Here is a 17540-nt window from a genome sequence, read left to right on the forward strand (position 1 = left end):
TGCTCCGGGCCCCAAACAGAGCCGATATCACTGGGAGGTCCCAGATGGGGTAGGTGCTGCCGTCCCACCTTCTCCAGATGGAATCCTGGTGACCATGTGTTTCTACAAGCATGGCTCTGGCATGCGGCTACCAGGACACTTTTTCCGAACTACGCAGCCGCTTACAAGGCCGCGCGACCTTTCCTTGTATGCAAAGTGATCAATGGAAAGTAAATATAAATGTCACATTTCGTTTTATCATTATTTTTGTTTTGTGCAGCAAGACAGTTTTTATAGAACAAAATTTATGTAAAAAGATGAAATGAAAGAAAGAGAGAAAATGTTCGAGAGAGAACACTGGATTCTCCAGAGAATAAAAAGCAAAGACATAAATATACTCAAGGGAGCACACCGGCTTGAAGGTCAAATGCCATATTTTAATATCACTTGATCACTTGATATCCCATTACTCATCGATTTGCTCGAGCGGGCACCAGTAACGTCTCCATTCATCCCTGTTGCGTGCTAGGGTAGCCCAATGGCATCTGCTTGTTCTAGGAACACAAAGAGCCTCAAACAATCATTCAGGGTCTTGATGAAGAAGTCTGACCATCTCGTAGGTGGGCGGCTATGTGATCTTTTGACGTCCCGTGGAATCCAGTAAGTAATGGCTCTAGTCCAGCAGTCATCTCCAAATCTCATTACGTGTCCAGCCCATCTGATTTTCGATGGCTTGGCAAACGAGACAGCGTCCCTGATTCTTGAGCGATGACAGAGGTCGGAACTCTGGATTCTTTCTCTCATGTGAGTGAAGCGTGATACTCAAAGCATAGCTCTTTCAATTCCTCTTTGAGAAACCCGAATAGCGTTCTCATTCTGTTTTTGTAGGGCCCAGGTCTCTGAGGCGTATGTTAATGCAGGAAGAACAGTGGAATCGAAGAGATGTGCTCGCAGCTGAAGGTTCTTCGTCCTCTTAGTTATTTCTTCGACGCTCTTGAAGGCATTCCAAGCTGCTCTTTTCCTCCTGCGCAATTCAGGTGCCAGGTCATTTGTCATGCTGACTTCTCGACCTAGGTACATGTAACTGTTGCATTCGGAGATGATCGTTCCGTTGAGAGTGAATGGAACATCAGGAACAAGACTGTTTCTCATGAACATTGTCTTTGTGAGATTCAACTGTAATCTGACCTTTCCACACTCACGGTTGAAGTCGGTCAGCAGTTGTGCTGCTTAGCTGATGTTTGGTGTTATTAGAACGATGTCACCAGCAAAGCGGAGGTGGTGTACTTCCTGACCATCTATCTTCACTCCCATTTCTTCCCATTCCAGTCATCGCATGACGTTCTCGAGGGTGGTACTGAAGAGTTTCAGTGAAATACTATCACCCTGCCAAACCCTTCTCCTAACATCGATGATCACTTCTTTGTAGAATGGTGAAATTCTGGTAGTGAATCCATAATACAGCTCACGGAGGATCCTGATGTATTGAGTTTGAATGCCCTGATTGGCTAGGGCTTCGATGACTGCTTACGTCTCAAAAGAATCAAAGACCTTCTTTAAATCAATAAACGTTAGACAGAGCGGCATCTTGAACTCCCGAGAAACCTCAATGAGCTTGGTTATTGAGTGGAAATGGTCAATCGTGCTGAATCCTTTTCAGAACCCGGCTTGCTCGCATGGTTGTCCTTCATCTAGTGTTCTGCCAATCCTATTCAGGATGACTCGAGTGAACAGTTTGTAGATGAAAGACAATAGGCAGATTGGGCGATAGTTGCCAATGTCGTGGATGTCTCCCTTCTGGTATAGTAGTACAGTCTTGCTGGTTTTCCATTGGGACGGAACCTTGCATTCAGACAGGTAGCTTGTGAAGAGCCGAGCCAGTGTATTGATGAGTACTGACGGCAGGTTCTTCAGGTGTTCGGGTCTGACCTTGTCTGGGCCAAGTGCTCTTTGTTTCTTTACCGACAGGCGTTTTTTTTTTTAGTTATCTCTTTCTTGGCGTTCCTCACACAATCGTGGAGGTGCTGAACCAGTCGATCGCATTCCTTATCAATGCTGTCAATGACGGCATCTTCCCATGTTGCCTCAACAGAGCCAAACAGCTTCCAGTTGGTGGTCATTGTGAAACTCTGCAATCCTTTCTCCCTGCTCTGTGAAGTAGAATTTTGCACGAAGGAGATGGTGGTCCGATCCCATTTGGAATTTTGGGATAACAGCAACATCGGTCAAGCAAAACCATCGACTGAATATGATGTTGTCAATTTCATTGTGGAACCGTTTTAATATAAGAAAAATAAATTTTAAAAATATGTAAATAAATATCTAAGCTACAGTAGAAAGTGTGATCAAGAAAATTACTAACATGGGGCCGGAGTGATAGCACAGTGGGTAGGGCATTTGCCTTGCATGGGGCTGACCAGGTTTGAGTCCCAGCATCCCATATGTTTCTCTGAGCACTGCCAGGAGTAACCCCTGTGCATCGCCAGGTGTGACCCAAAAAGAAAAAATTTTCACATTTATGTTGTTTCTCATCTGGCTAAATGAACTCCAAACACTTCATTTTAAAAACTAAGTTGTATAATGCTTAAAAACCATGAAACTGCCAAAGATTATTTACATGATGACTAAAAATAGTATCAATGAATTACTTACAGGTATTTCGATTTTTGCTTTAAGCATCTGGTCTTTCTTAATATTCTGAACCTGAATTGCAGATCCTGATAAAATACTGGTTCCAGAACTACTGCAATCCACAACGTAGATGGGCAGATTTGGAGCACCTGAAAACTATTACAAACACACATATGTAATTGGTCACTAGTATTTGATTTTACAAAGAACTTCAAATATGTCATGATAGCTATTATTTTTGGCTATAAATTGGGAAATACTGAAAATAATTCCCTGCTATCTTAGAGAATTTCTGTATGGAGAGTAATTTTGTGTGATTCTTATCTCAAAAGAATAGTCTTCAAGCACTTTTTTTTAAACTTTACCTAGTTAGGTTTTCCTTTCCATTTTGCATTTTTTCTTCATCTTCATAAGTCCATCTCTAATCTCAGAGATTTCTGTACTTCTAATAACAAAATAAGCTTACCTTACAATGAACAATCAGTTTTGGTTGTGATGTTATATTGTCTGATTCATCCAACACTTCAACCTGAAATGGGAAAGCGGTTCCATTTTCTATAACTAAAATTTCAGAATCAGGTTTCACTTTCAGTCGATGAGGGAGACCTATAAAAATTTTGGATTTAAGTTTCAGAGACAAATAGTGAAATAGCAAAAGAAATTTTAACACTTCAAGCTAACAACTAAGTACAAGAAAATATTTTAATCATTTATATTCTCCAAATGCAGAATCTATACATAGCCAGAGTTGCTTCAAATGCTTTATGCCTTTCACAGGACTGCTTCCCTACAACAACAGCTCCTGCTAAAGCACAGCTACATGGGCTTTAAGAAAATCCTAAAAAAAAGGTATTCAAGAAGGCAAAACTTGACTAAACTAATGATGTATTTACTAACTTTAACTTTACACAAATGTCCTTGGGCTGGAGCGATAGCACAGCGGGTAAGGCTCTTGCCTTGCACGCAGCCAACATGGCCAACCCAAGTTCAATTTCTCCGCCCCTCTCGGAGAGCCCGGCAAGCTACCGAGAGTATCTCGCCCGCATGGCAAAGCCTGACAAGCTACCCGTGACATATTCGATATTCCAAACACAGTAACAACAAAGTCTCATGATGGAGACATTACTGGGCCCACTCGATAAAATCGATGATCAATGGGAGGACAGTGACAGTGACACAGAACTTCTTACCTATTCTAAGAAATAATTTTTTAAAAATAATTTTATTTATTGAATCACCATGAGAGCAGTTACAATGCTTTCAGGTTGAAGTCTCGGTCATACAATGAAACACCAGTGCCCATTATCCATCACCAAAGTCCCCAGTATACCCCTACCCCACACCCTCCCCTTACCTGTGGGAAAGATGATTTCTAAATCACTCTCTCTACTTTGATTACATTCAATATTTCGACACCAAACCTACCATTATTATTATTTGGGATTTTACCCCAACACTCAGATCTGCCGAAAAGGCGACAGTAGACAATTTGTTTTCTATTGCTGGTTATGAATAACATATGATGTCGCGTGACTGCAGTAGTGGCCGCATGATTTTGAAATTCTGAAATTTTAACAATTAAATCTGGAGGGATTTCTTGCTAAAACCTGCTGTGTCCCAAGATTTGTTCCTGGGTCTCTGGGATAATGGCCATTAAGCAACTTGATCAGAAGTCAGAGAGGCTGTTCGTGGGCGGCAACTCGGGTTATTGTTGAGACGTGGAGGAAAGGGCCGGCTCCACCCCCATCCCGTGAGGTCCCACGTGTCCTGTCACTGCGGGCTCAAAACTGACTGTCCAGTGGCCTCTGGAGGATGATGGCCACCGGGCCACCAGCGGGAAAAGGCCAAGGCACAAAACCCATTCCCAACTGGGGTGGCCCAGCATCAGTAGCTTACTGTAGAGACCGGACGCATTTCTGCCAAAAGCCGTTGGGTTTCGAGATTTGTGTTGAGTCTCTGGGATCATGGCCATTAAGCAGTTCGATCAGGAACCAGAAAGGCCATGCCTCCAACTACATAGCTAAGTAGGAGGTGGTTTGTGGGTGTGTCTCCCACATACCTAACTTTTGGCCGTTTACTTTCTTGGTAAACTTTGCCCCAAGTTTTTTGGGTCTGGCCAAAAGCATAGCAGCAATTTTGGAGTATCTGGAAGTCTGAAGGCGCCATCAGGCTGCTGATGCACTCTCCTCACAGGTACAGATTGACCTGCTGGCGGCACCATACCCCAAGAGAAGTAATTCTCAAGGGATGAGACATAGCCAGAAATTCCTTTTTTGGGGGGAGGTGTTTGGGGGCTCCATTGGCATGCTCAGGGTGTACTACTCCTGGCTGGGCACTCCAAGTCACTCCTGGTGAGCTCAGGGGCCCATGTGTGGTGCCAGGTACCGAACTTAGGTTGGCTGCATGCAAGGCAAATGCCCAGCCTCTGAAATTTACTCCTTGAATGGCCTGATTCTTCAGTATCTGAAGGATGAATAATGAAATGGATGGAATTAGAAGAACAGGGATTGAACAAGGAAGGGACTGTTTTTGCCAGATCACTCCAGTTGTGGGGCAAGGGAGAGAGGAAAGGAGGGAAATAAAGTATCTTGTCCTAGTCACATGATTATTAAGTAGCAAACAGCTTAGATTCTAGTTTTACCTTTTTTTAGGAGGAGGAGGAGGGGAGAGTTGGGGATGGGGGGGGCTACAAACTAGTGTACCCAGGCTTGCTCCTGGCTCTTCTCTCAGGGATCACTCCTGGAGGGACTTGCATAAGGAATGCTGGGGATCATCCCAAATTAGCCACATGGAAGGGAAGAGTCTTATCCCTTGTACTATCTCTGGCTCCAAGTTCTAGTTTTCAACTTGAAACCTCTTAACGATTATAAATTACACTGAGTTACTTCCTACATTCTCTCTCTCAAATTGTTTTATGTTTAGTTTTCAGTGTGGCCAGAGCTTATGCCCAAGGCCTGCCCATGCAAGCCAGGTGCTCAAGGCCTCATGAGCTACATTACTGCCCCCTAAGCCCTGATGTCCAAAATCACTGGTTACTAGATGTTTCACTACTCAAATTCATACTTGTAGCAAAGTTCTAAAATAAAAACATGTTAAGTCATGTTAAGTTTTAGGAAAAATCTCAAACCACTTGAATTTTTTTGTGAGGGTTTTGTTTTGTTTTTGTTTTCTGCTTTTGGGCCACAGCTGGATATGCTTAGGGGTTACTCAGGAATCATTTCTAGCAGTGCTCATGGTTAAGTGCCTTACACACTATATTCTCTCTTTTTCTCTCTCTGGCCCTAAACACAATTCTAAGTTTTACAACTGTTCTCACCTTACTCATTAAAGGTAACATCATATGTATCTGTTAGTGATAATTTATTTACTATCCAGACTGTGTCTTTGAATTCAGTTGCCACAGAACTTCAAAGTGAGGAGTGCTACACAAACTCATTTAAGCCTCAAAACAATCCTGTGAAAGGAAATATATTTTTACTTCTCTATTCATTCTATTTTGAGGTTTTGGGCCACACATGCTTGTGTTCAGGGCTTATGCCTGGCTCTGTGCTCAGAGATTACTCCTGGCAGGGCTCAGGGGTCAGTATGTTGTGCTGGGGATTGAATTTAAGTCAAGCACCTTATTCAGTGTACAATTTCTATGGTCCCCAAAGTATCTTTTTAAAACATGAGGAAACTAAGGCACAAAATATGTTTACTTAGATTTCTTAGTGCCAGAGGTTAGATTCAAACCCAAAAGGGCTGAAAAGAGAAAATATTTTATTTTCCCATTTGGAAAAGTAAATGTTTTATTATTTTATATGACTGAAATCTCTCAATATTTTGAACTTTCATAAAGATTACTGCATTCACATTTGTATCTTTAGAGCTTAACATAGAAGCATATGAAAAATGTCATCATTAAACATTTGGGGGGCTAATTTGTCTTTAGAAAAATTCTGGGCCAGGGAGATGTCTCAGGGTCCTGGGATCAGACTAACAAAAGTAACCCATAAAAAAAAAATAAATCTTTTACTTAAGCTTGGCTTTTTACATTTTACATACTTATATATATGACAGCAACAAGTATCTGTCATAATTAAACATCCGTGATACCTATGCTGCATGTTCTTTAAATCTCTATAACATACTGCCTCTCAAAATAGCCAGTTTTTCTATCATATATAACTCCAAATAACTTTAAAATTGATAAAGCACTATCAAATTGACAATATAAACAGAAAAACTCCCAGAAAATGTACATGATTGATCCAGTTCTAAGTCTAATTAATTATATCCCTAAAAAATTTCTTCATATATTTTCAGTATTTATTTTTTCTCCCAAAATACTACTTTAAATTTCACTTGTTGGGGCTGGAGAGATAGCACAGCTGGTACGGCATCTGCCTTGTACGCAGCCGACCCGGGTTTGATTCCCAGTATCCCATATGGTTCCTTGAGCACCGCCAGGAGTAACTCCTGAGTGCAGCGCTAGAAGTAACCTCTGCTATCACTAGGTGTGACCCAAAAAGAAAAAAATTCACTTGTTTTCTGTTTTTCAATGTTTTTGGTCATTTCTACCAGTGTCATGTTTTATGTTTGACATTCAAACATTCAGGGCTTATACCATAATCAAACCAAAATTTACCTGACCCTTTTAAGTACCATTACATCACAAGTAAATTATTTAAAAGATAAATATTAGGGATATACAAAATGTTATTACCTGGTAACAACTTAATTTTCAAAATCTGCGAGTCTTCTTTTAACCCTGGCAGAGTAACCTTCAGATTAAAATTCTGTTGAAAAAGTTTTGAAAGTTTAACTCAAGACCAAAATACTTAAGCAATTTACCACCTTAATTCTAATTTTTCTCCTTTTCATGTTAGAGAAATGTATTCAGCACGTTTCACTGATAAAAACTATCGCATGTATTTAAAAGATGCAAATCAAATACTGATCTAATTTTTTGCTTTCAAATAAAGACAACCTCTCAAAATTAAATGCTATAACCCAAATAATGGTTGGAATAAGGACATTATTAAAAAAAATGTGAAAATGTAGTGAAGTTAAAAAATAAACCTAAAAATCTAAAAACCTCTAAATAATTCTGAATGAGAATGGAAAACTAACCTTAATGGGAAACATAAAAAATTAAGTCAATAGTTTTTGTAGTAATATTGTACCAATATTAATTTCTTAGCTTAGATAAACATTATAGATGTTATGAGAGAAAATAGATAAAGAGTTATATTTGAGCTAAACTGTCTCTTAAGCTCTTCCATAAATATATAATTGACCACAGGACTTAGGAGATCTGGTGTCCCTGAAAACTGTTGAACTCTTTGTAGCTTTTGATTCCCCAAAACTTTACCAATAACCTGCTTTACTGGAGCCTTATCAATAGCAATTTATTTAATGACATATGCATTATGTACAGTTGACACTTGAACATGAGTCTGAAGGGTGCCACTCTGTTTATATATAGATTTTGTTCTAACCCCAGTTATTCTGTATTCACAGGCTCAACCAACCATAGATCCCGTACCAACATGTACACAGACATGTACCCAACTCGTAAATTATAAGAACTTTTTGTACTATACAGGAGGCTGGTGTCTTTAATTCCTGCTTTGTTCAAGGATCATCTATACTATAATCTTTCTTACAATAAAGAGAGGGAAAGACGTGAAGAAAATTTTGGTAAAAATAGTCATAAAGAAGGGTCAGAGGCTGTGACTCGGTGGCAGAACACCCATCTTGCATGCATGAGTTTTCAAGTTTGATACCCAACACCACCCAAACACAACAATGAATGCAGTCCCTGACTCTCATGTGATTCTCAATACCACAACCAACATGCTACCCCTGGTGCACTATTAAGAATGTAATCCCATGGGACTGGTGCGATAGCACAGCAGGTAGGGTGTTTGCCTTGCACGCAGCCAACATGGCCGACACAGATTCGATTCCCAGCATCCCCGAGCACTGCCAGGAGCAGGAGCAATTCCTGGGTGCATGAGCTAGGAGTAACCCCTGAGCATCGCTGGGTGTGACCCAAAAAGTAAAAAAAAAAAAAAAAAAAAAAAAAAAAGAAAAGAATGTAATCCTTGGCAATCCTCAACCAAGTGTCTGATTCCCAATACTCCAATATACCACCCAAAATGAAAGGAAGGGGGTGGGGAGTGTACTGGCTTCACAACTGTCCTCCTGAAACAATAAAAAAGTATGTGATGATTTAAGAGTTCAACTGACCCTAATACAAAAAAAGGGAAAGAAAACATACTTACAGTACTCTATTATCAACACCTTAAGTTTACAAGGTCTATAACAAAATTCAAACGTAAGTGGACCCACACAGTTCAGAGTTGTTCACAAATCAAATGTAAAGTTATTCTAAAATTAAGAAAACTAAGAAATCTTCTAAAGTTTAATTTGCCATGAATTTTAAGTCTTTTTTCCAGGAAAATATGAATTCTGATACGTACACTTATTATTTTATTAATTACATAGTGTGCAGCACCTAGAGAAATTCATATGTGACTTTAAAAATACCTTGATTAGGAAATAAACACCTTGATAGGATAGGAAAAATATATGGAAGCCTAATGAAACAAAAAGGCTAGTAACATATTTACCTATTAGCTCTAAGATTGTATTTAGCCATAACATGTATTTGCTGGGCTGGAGAGGAATGAGATGGCATATATTTTATACATGTTTTGATCCCCAGTACAGCATGGGCCCTAGAACATCACTTGGTAGACAGCTATGGAGGCCTGAGATGTTCCGAGCACTACAGGGCCCAGAAGTAATGCAGTTTCGGGCCCTAGCATTGAACTACCTGGCCTAGCTGACTATCTCGTAAGGGTGATCTGGCTAAGGGGACTTTCCCCAACACTCAATATCAATTACGTGCTTCTTACATCATCTAATTAAAAAATGGAGTTTATGTGGCCAGAGAGAGACAATACAAGGATTAATGCACTTGCCTTGCACAAAACCAACCCTGACTGATACTCAGAACCACGTATGTCAAAAAAAAAAAAAAAAAGGAGAGCCATGTACGTCTCTGGAGCCAGAAACAATCCTGAGCACAGCTGGGTGTAGCCCTCAAAAGGAAGAAAGGTACAGAGGAAGAAAGGCAGGAAGGGGGAGGGAAAGAGAGAGGAGAGAAAGAAAGGAGAAGTTAAAAAGAAGGGGGAGCAGAAGAGAAGGGGAAGGAAAAGGAAAAAAAGAAAGGAAAGGGAAAGGAAGGGGGAAAAAATTAGAGTTTACATCTTTATGTTCCCTACACTTAAAATACTTCCCAAAACACTTTACTCAAATAGAATATTCATAAAGTGACAGGAAGCTCAAATTTTCATTTTCCTTCTGAAAAACTTTGTCTTGGTGTCATAACCAGCTGTTCTCAGAGTTTACTCCTGGCAAAATCAAACTCCAGTCAGCTGGCATGCAAGGCAATTTGCTCTACCCTGCTGTTTTACCTCGCTGGTCCCACCTAAAAAAAAAATTAATTAAAAATTGGATTTAAAGAACAGTATAGTGCTGAATAACTGTTGAAAAAGTAAGTAACACTGAAGGTGAAAAATTAAATTTAGAATGGACTACAATTGAAAAATATTTAATAAACACTTAATGTTGATTTTTCTCTTCATTCTCTTGGTTTTTAGGACATACCCAGCAATGCTCAGGGCTTACTCCTGGCTCTGTGCTCAGGGATCATTCCAGAAGGGTGGGGGGTCAGGGCTCAAGGGTCCATATGTAGTGCCAGGAGTTAAACCAATTTGTCAGTGTATAAGGCAAATGCACTATCCACTGTACAACATCAGCCCTGATTGTCCTTAAAAAATGTAAATGGGTGACATGATCCTAATTGATTCCTAAGAACTCAACACTGTCATCTTGCTACAAAATTATTCTGAATTTCTATCATTATTTTGCCATATAAAAAATAAATGCCTATGTATGATGTTTACCTTGCCTTGACAGGAGTTTACAGGGCCTTTAGCTGTAACGCCTCGAATCATACAATTTGGTCCTTTGGTTATCTCTTCATAATGTAAAGATAGACCACTAAAAAAAAAAAATTATATTTAAAATTCCCTTTCATTAACCACAAACAAAAGCTGTAAATGAATTTTGTTATGCCATTCAGATAACTGAAATAAAAAATAATGGAACAGAAGCAAATCCTGATGCATTTCATTTACAAAGAAAAATGGTCCAACAAATATTGTTAAATGATAATGGTGGGACAATCATTAAATATAAGTGGAAATTCCTATACTGAATCACTAAAGATAAATGGTAAAAAATAATCAGATATATAAGTATAAAAAGGAAAATACTTGTTCAAATAGAACAGTCTAAAGGATATTTTCTAACTTGTCATAGAGAAACTTTCAAATCTTCAACTTAGTAGAGAACTCTGAATATCTATTAAATTGGTCATTTTATATTAAATGTAAGTAACCAGGTATAATCTTGAGATAAAACCTTGTCAGAATGTATACATAAAACACAAAAGTGAAGAAACCTGGCTGGTAGGCACCACAACACCTGGAGAATTCTTCAGGCCCCATACCAAGCCGATATCGCCGGGAGGTCCCAGATGGGGCAGGTGTAGTCTCCCTGCTTTCTCCAGATGGAATCCCGGGGACCATGAGCTTCTACAAGCCTGGCTCTGGTATGTAGGACTATTCTTCCGAACTGCATGGGGGCGCTGGACCAGGCAGTTCCATCCCAGCTCCCAGTCAGCCCCTGATCCTGGAAGTTATGCCCTCAACCCATGGCCAGTGTCATCTTGCCACAGACAGCAGTGAAGAAACCTGGCTGGTGGGCACCACAACACCCGGAGAATTCTCCGGGCCCCATACCAAGCGATATTGCTGGGAGGTCCCAGATGGGGCAGGTACAGTCTCCCCGCCTTCTCTAGATGGAATTCTGGCGACCATGAGCTTCTACAATCAAGGCTTCGGTACATAGGCACTAGGACTATTTTCTAAACCAGGCAGCCACATAAGTGGCCATGCGACCTTTCCTGATATGCAAAGTGAGCAGTGAAAGCAATAAATGATCTAGTGTCTGTCCCTGGAAGGCAGGCTTGAATGGTTTTAGGAAAACTCAAGCAAAATATAATGCCCAACAGAAATGCATCTAGACTGTGCATTAAACTGCGGTGCCATAACATCCCAGGAGGGGAAGGGTACTTGTCCCTCCGCCATTTTCCCCTGGTGGTGGTGGTATGGTGGCTGCCACCTTTCAAAGCCTAATGACAGCCAGGTATAAAACTGCAGTGACGAGGCACGCGGGACCTCATGGGATGGGGGGTGGAATGGGCCTTCTCCCCACCTGACAAGGCCCCGAGCTGCCACCCACGAACACCTCTCCTCTGGCTCCTGAACGACCATGATCCTAGAGGCACACAAATCCATCTCAGAACCCAGCAGCTTTTGGCAGTAATCCCTCCAGAATTATTACTAGAATATCAGAAATCCAAAATTGCGTGGCTGCAATAGTGGCTGTGCGACATCATATGCTCTTCATAACCAGCAATAGAAAACAAATTATCTAATAATGTCTTTTTGGTAGGTCTGATTGTTGGGGAAAATTCCAAATAATAATGGTACATCTTATGTTGTAATACTGAATGTGATCAACATAGAGAGTTAAGTGGAACTCAGCCACACAGGCAGGGGGAGGTGTGTGTGTAGGGGGTGGGCGGTGGAATACCAGGGTTCTTGGTGGTGGAAAATGTGCACTGGTGAAGGGATGGGTGTTCGATCATTGTATGACCGACAGAGACTTAAACTGAAAGGCTTTGTGACTGTTCTCACGGTGATTCAATAAATTAAAAATTAAAAAAAAAAAAAGAATACAAACTTTAAAAGGGAAAAAAGAGGCAAACACATATCAAACCTAATTTTTCTAAAAAGACAAATTTAAATATTTACAAGTATTATCTAATAAATTTAAAATTTAAAAGAACATTTCTGGTTTAGACAGGCTGTAAAGTTGTATTTTAGACAAAATAGAAGACTGTTGACGTGTGTAGTGGGTAAAGTGCTTGTTTGCCTGCAGCTGCTTGCTTGCCTTGCCTGCAGCTGATGTGGGTTGGACCAATGGCACAACACATGTGCCCTCTGAGTATACTCAGGTGTGGCCCACAAACTATCCTGCCCCCTCCCAAAAAGGGGAGAGCGACATAAATATACCCCCTCAAAAAGTATCTACTTATCTTCTTTCTCTCTTTTAAGTCATAAAGTTGACCAGGAATTTTCTTTGTTTGCTACAAAAAGACAAGAAAAGGGAAACAAGGAAAAGACAAGGTAACGAAATTCATCTGTTACAAGAAGAGAGATAAGCTCCAAAATCATTTAGCAGTCTGAACAATACCTGAACTCTACAAGAACAAAAAGCTGAGAACCAAATGAACCATACACTCTCCAGAAACTGGTAGTACTAAGTGCTCTGGAAGTGAGGGCAAAATGGAGGCAGAAGAAAATGCTTTATTGGATGACTAGATTATTATTCTTGGAATGGTTAAATCAGAGGTTCCCTAAACCAGAGGACAGAAGATATGCTGAAAGGACAAAATACTAAAAGTAGGGGGCTGGGGAAATGACCCAAAGGGCTCAAACCTCAGTATAACATGGTTCCTTAGCAACTGAGGGACCCTGGCACCAGTCTTCCAAAATCTACGAGGAGTACAAAGCGGCCCTGAATGAAGGCATACAGATGCTGAGATAGTTCCATTCCAGCCTGTTTCAGGACTGACTAGGAACAGGAGAGCCAAGAATTTTCTGTAAGAGAAAGGATATAAAGATACGTGCAACAGGATATCCTCCTAGAAAGCACAAAAACGTATTCTAGAGAGAATTTCATAGTCAACGGCTTTGCTCACATTGTCAATCTCCTCTTAGCCATTTTAGTTCTCCAGTCAGGTACAAGCTGATGACCAATAATAGTAGGAATCAAATAGGTCAAAAACACACCAAATGCAACTCACGTGGGACAACAGATTGTGAATATATAAAGTTGTTTTTTAAAGTGACATTTATCTGATAAACAAATTTTAAAAGTATCACATTCATAAAACAAAGTAGCTCTCTAAAAGCATAGAGAAAAAAATAATTCTTAAAACTCAAAAATACAGCAAAAAGGAAAAACTGATTAATAAGTAAAGGTAGAGAAAAATGTGCCAAAATTAAAGCAGAAAAAAATAAGAATAAAAAATTATTGAAATTAGAAACCCTGTCCAGAAGGTTCAGTAAGAGTCCCTAGATGAGAAGACAATGACAGGCATAAAATAAAAAAATTCAAATTATTGAGATTCCATACAAAATCCTTGTAACTGTGTATCTCAAAAAATAAAAATAAATCTATAACCATGATACTATGCTGTTAAGAACAAGAAAGTAGATTCTATATACCTCTGAGACAAAACCTATAAAATATAAAATGGGAAACTAACCAATGTGAGTTCTAATTTATTAACTTGTAGAAATCTGACAGAAAATAGTGTTCAACTTCCAATTCATTCAGTCAAGAATTAGTATTATGGGCTGGAGGGATAGAACAGGGGTAGAGAGTTTGCCTTGCACGCGGCTAAGCCGGGTTCATTCCCAGCATCACATATGGTCCCTGGAGCACCACCAGGACTAATTCCTGAGTGAGGCCAGGGGTAACCCCTGAGCATCACCGGGTGTGAACCAAAAGGCAAAAACTATTCAAACAGAGATATTTTTCACAGTAATAATTTTTCCCCTTACACTGCATCTTAAGAAACCACTGAAGGATGTGTTTCAGCAAAAGGAGGGGGGCATGAGATATCTTAAATATAAAAAAATACAACAGGGGTCCAGAAGATAGCTGAGAGACCTAAGCAGGTTTAATCTCAAACCCAGACAACTGGCACCTGCTCCACTACCTAGTATTACAACAAGAAAAGGTCAGGAAGGATTAAAATAAAAAAAGGATCAGGAAGATAGTTCAATGGTGTTTAAAAAAGCACTTCGGGCAATGGTGAGGTCATAGGCTCAATAGTGCTGCTGAATGTCCTCAGATGAGCCTGAGCCAAACACAATCTGGGATCCCCTCTTGAGTTTGGGGGGAAAAAACTGGAGAAGCATGAAAAATTGATGCTAAAGGAAATAAGTTTCACAATTCAGGAATTGTCAGGGACCTGAGAGTTATCTTCTGAAGAATCACTGAAAAAGGCAAAAATCGGTCTTGCAGTTTCCTGAGCCTATTTAATAGTTAATTGTGCCCAATTCACAGACCATACTTCCAAACATGAAGATACTTAACAATTTAAAAAAAAAATGCATGTCAAAGGTTATATCCACTTAACATAAGAAAGAGTAAGATTTCTCTAAATTATTTTCTTTCATTCTATCTTCGTAAAGAAAACTTCAAGGCTGGAAATAATCCTGTTCTTAATAATATTTTGCTAACACAGTTAACAGTAGAAATTCCAAGGATGAATGAAGAATAGTCACAGACCAATTGTTAATACATATAATTAGCCCATATTAGAATATATCCTATGCTTCCAGGAGCTCTCAAACCAAAAAAAAAAAAAAAAAAAAACCTGACAGGGGCTGGAGAGATAGCACAGCGAGTAGGACGTTTGCCTTGCACACGGCCGACCCGGGTTCGATTACCAGCATCCTCTATGGTCCCCTGAGCACCGCCAGGAGTAACTCCTGAGTGCAGAGCCAGGAGTAACCCCTGTGCATCGCCAGGTGTGACCCAAAAAACAAAACAAAACAAACAAACAAAAAAAACCCTGACAGATTATAATTTAAATATCTAGATATCAGAACAACCGGCAGAGCTTAGGATCTAATTTGTAATAATTTCCAAAGGAAAAAAGTATAGTAACCACAAAGTTGTGTAATCAAGTGACTAGAATTATATAATTATAATGAAGTAGCACTGTAGCACTGTCCTCCCGTTCATCGATTTCCTCGAGCACGCACCAGTTTTGGCATATTTAACACATCACGGGTAGCTAGCCAGGCTTTGCCATGCGGGCAAGATACTCTTCGTAGCTTGCCAGGCTCTCCGAGAGCGGTGACGGAGTCGAACCTGGGTTGCCCGCGTGCAAGGCAAATGCCTTACCCGCTGTGCTATTGCTCCAGCCCATTATAATGAAGTCACTGTCACTCTCACTGTCCTCCCGTTGTTCATCAATTTGCTTGAGCAGGCCCAGTAATGTCTCCATTTTGAAACTTGTTACTGTGTTTGGCATATTGAATATGTCACAGGTAGCATGCCAGGCTTTGCCGTGCAGGCGAGATACTCTTGGTAGCTTGCTGGGCTCTCTGAGAGGTGCAGAGGAATTGAACCTGGCTCGGCCAGGCTGGCTGCACAAGGCAAACGCCCTACCGCTGTGCTAATGAAGAAAAGGTACTAAAGACTGATCAAGCCTAAAGAATCAAATTCCAACTTTATTAAAGAATGAGAGAATATATCCTACTCATCTTTTTTTTTTCTTTTTGGATCACACCTGCAATGCACAGGGCCTACTCTTGGCTCTGCACTCAGGAATTACCCACGGCGGTGCTCAGAGAACCATATGGGATGCTGGGAATTGAACCTGGGTCGGACACATGCAAGGCAAATGCCCTACCTGCTGTGCTATTGCTCCAGCCTATCCTACTCATCTTGCACATCAAGAACCAATGCCTAAAACTGAAAAATCAAGAAGAAGCAATATAAAAACTACTTAGAAATATGACAATAGTCAACAAAAGATCCAAGAATAAACATGAAAGTGATTTGGACTATGAGTTTGATGAAGCCAACAGAGGGAAGGAATTGCTCTTGAAATAAAAAACAAAGCAAAACAAAACTGGTATCATGGATTCTTCCTAAGCAAATTTTTAGATAGTAAAAAATTGATCTGCTAAAACAAACTGTTTTAATAAAAAAAACTTAAGACTATTAATGTTTATGTGACAGAAAACGCAGAGTGTAACAATTCCTATATAATGATGAGATGGAGGTTATCATTAATGTTAGGAATTAATTTATGACAAATATGTGACAAATGAGCAACTGTTTAGTGGCTTTTTTTTTTTTTTTTGCTTTTTGGGTCACACCCAGCAATGCTCAGGGGTTACTCCTGGCTCTGCACTCAGGAATTACTCCTGGCGGTGCTCGGAGGACCATATGGGATGCTGGGAATCAAACCCGGGTTGACCACAAGCAAGGCCAACGCCCTACCCGCTGTGCTATTGCTCCAGCCCCCTGTTTAGTGTTTTTTTAATGAATATGTTTGAAGTATTCAACTCTTCTATTACTATTCCTTGACTAAAGTACATGTTGAGTGAAATGGGTTCATAAAGACAAATTAGACAACCAGTGCAAAACAGTCTTTACTATATGCTATACACCAATCAAAAATCCTCTATAGGAACCTGCAAAAGATGTTTAAAAAAAAAAAAGTAACTTTCTTGGAATCGGAGTAATAGTACAGAAGGTTGGGCTTTTGCCTTGCATGTTCTATCCCCAGCATGAGCATCACCGGGTATAACCCAAAAGGCAAATAAATAAATATACGTGTGTGTGTGTGTGTGTGTGTATAAAACATCCTCGTTTATAGCATATACTCACGTAACAACAGGAATATCCTATATTCAGCAAGATATCTTAGGAGATGTCTCTCATCACATAAACATCATGAGTTCACGTGATCATACAAATCTACATGGTATAGTCTGCTACAGAAGCGAAATATTTGCTACAGGCCATTGGGATCACAACTGCATACACAATTAGTGTAGATAATAATGCTATTATCCAAAGCATTGTTAAGCAACAGTGACTATTATCACTGGACATACTGTTACATTCCTAAATGCTAGAATTTTTTTTTTGGGGGGGTACACATGGTGATGCTCAGGGGTCCATATGTAGTGCCAGTTGGCAGTGTGCAAGGC

At 40.0% G+C, this 17540-nt stretch overlaps 1 protein-coding gene across 2 annotated transcripts in view; it reads right to left on the reverse strand.

The window, feature by feature from the left end:
* SMCHD1 (structural maintenance of chromosomes flexible hinge domain containing 1) overlaps positions 1 to 17540 on the reverse strand; it is a 114672-nt gene that overhangs the window by 48649 nt on the left and 48483 nt on the right. For both annotated transcript variants that reach the window (XM_056138102.1, XM_056138101.1), the window contains exons 21-24: positions 10569 to 10665; positions 7316 to 7388; positions 3077 to 3216; positions 2632 to 2766 (exon numbers count right to left, since the gene is read on the reverse strand). In XM_056138102.1, coding sequence (XP_055994077.1) covers positions 2632 to 2766; positions 3077 to 3216; positions 7316 to 7388; positions 10569 to 10665 — 445 coding nt within the window. The remainder of the gene's footprint in view (positions 1 to 2631; positions 2767 to 3076; positions 3217 to 7315; positions 7389 to 10568; positions 10666 to 17540) is intronic.

This window comes from Sorex fumeus, unplaced genomic scaffold (assembly GCF_029834395.1).
Source record: "Sorex fumeus unplaced genomic scaffold, SorFum_2.1 ptg000128l, whole genome shotgun sequence".
NCBI lineage: Eukaryota > Metazoa > Chordata > Mammalia > Eulipotyphla > Soricidae > Sorex > Sorex fumeus.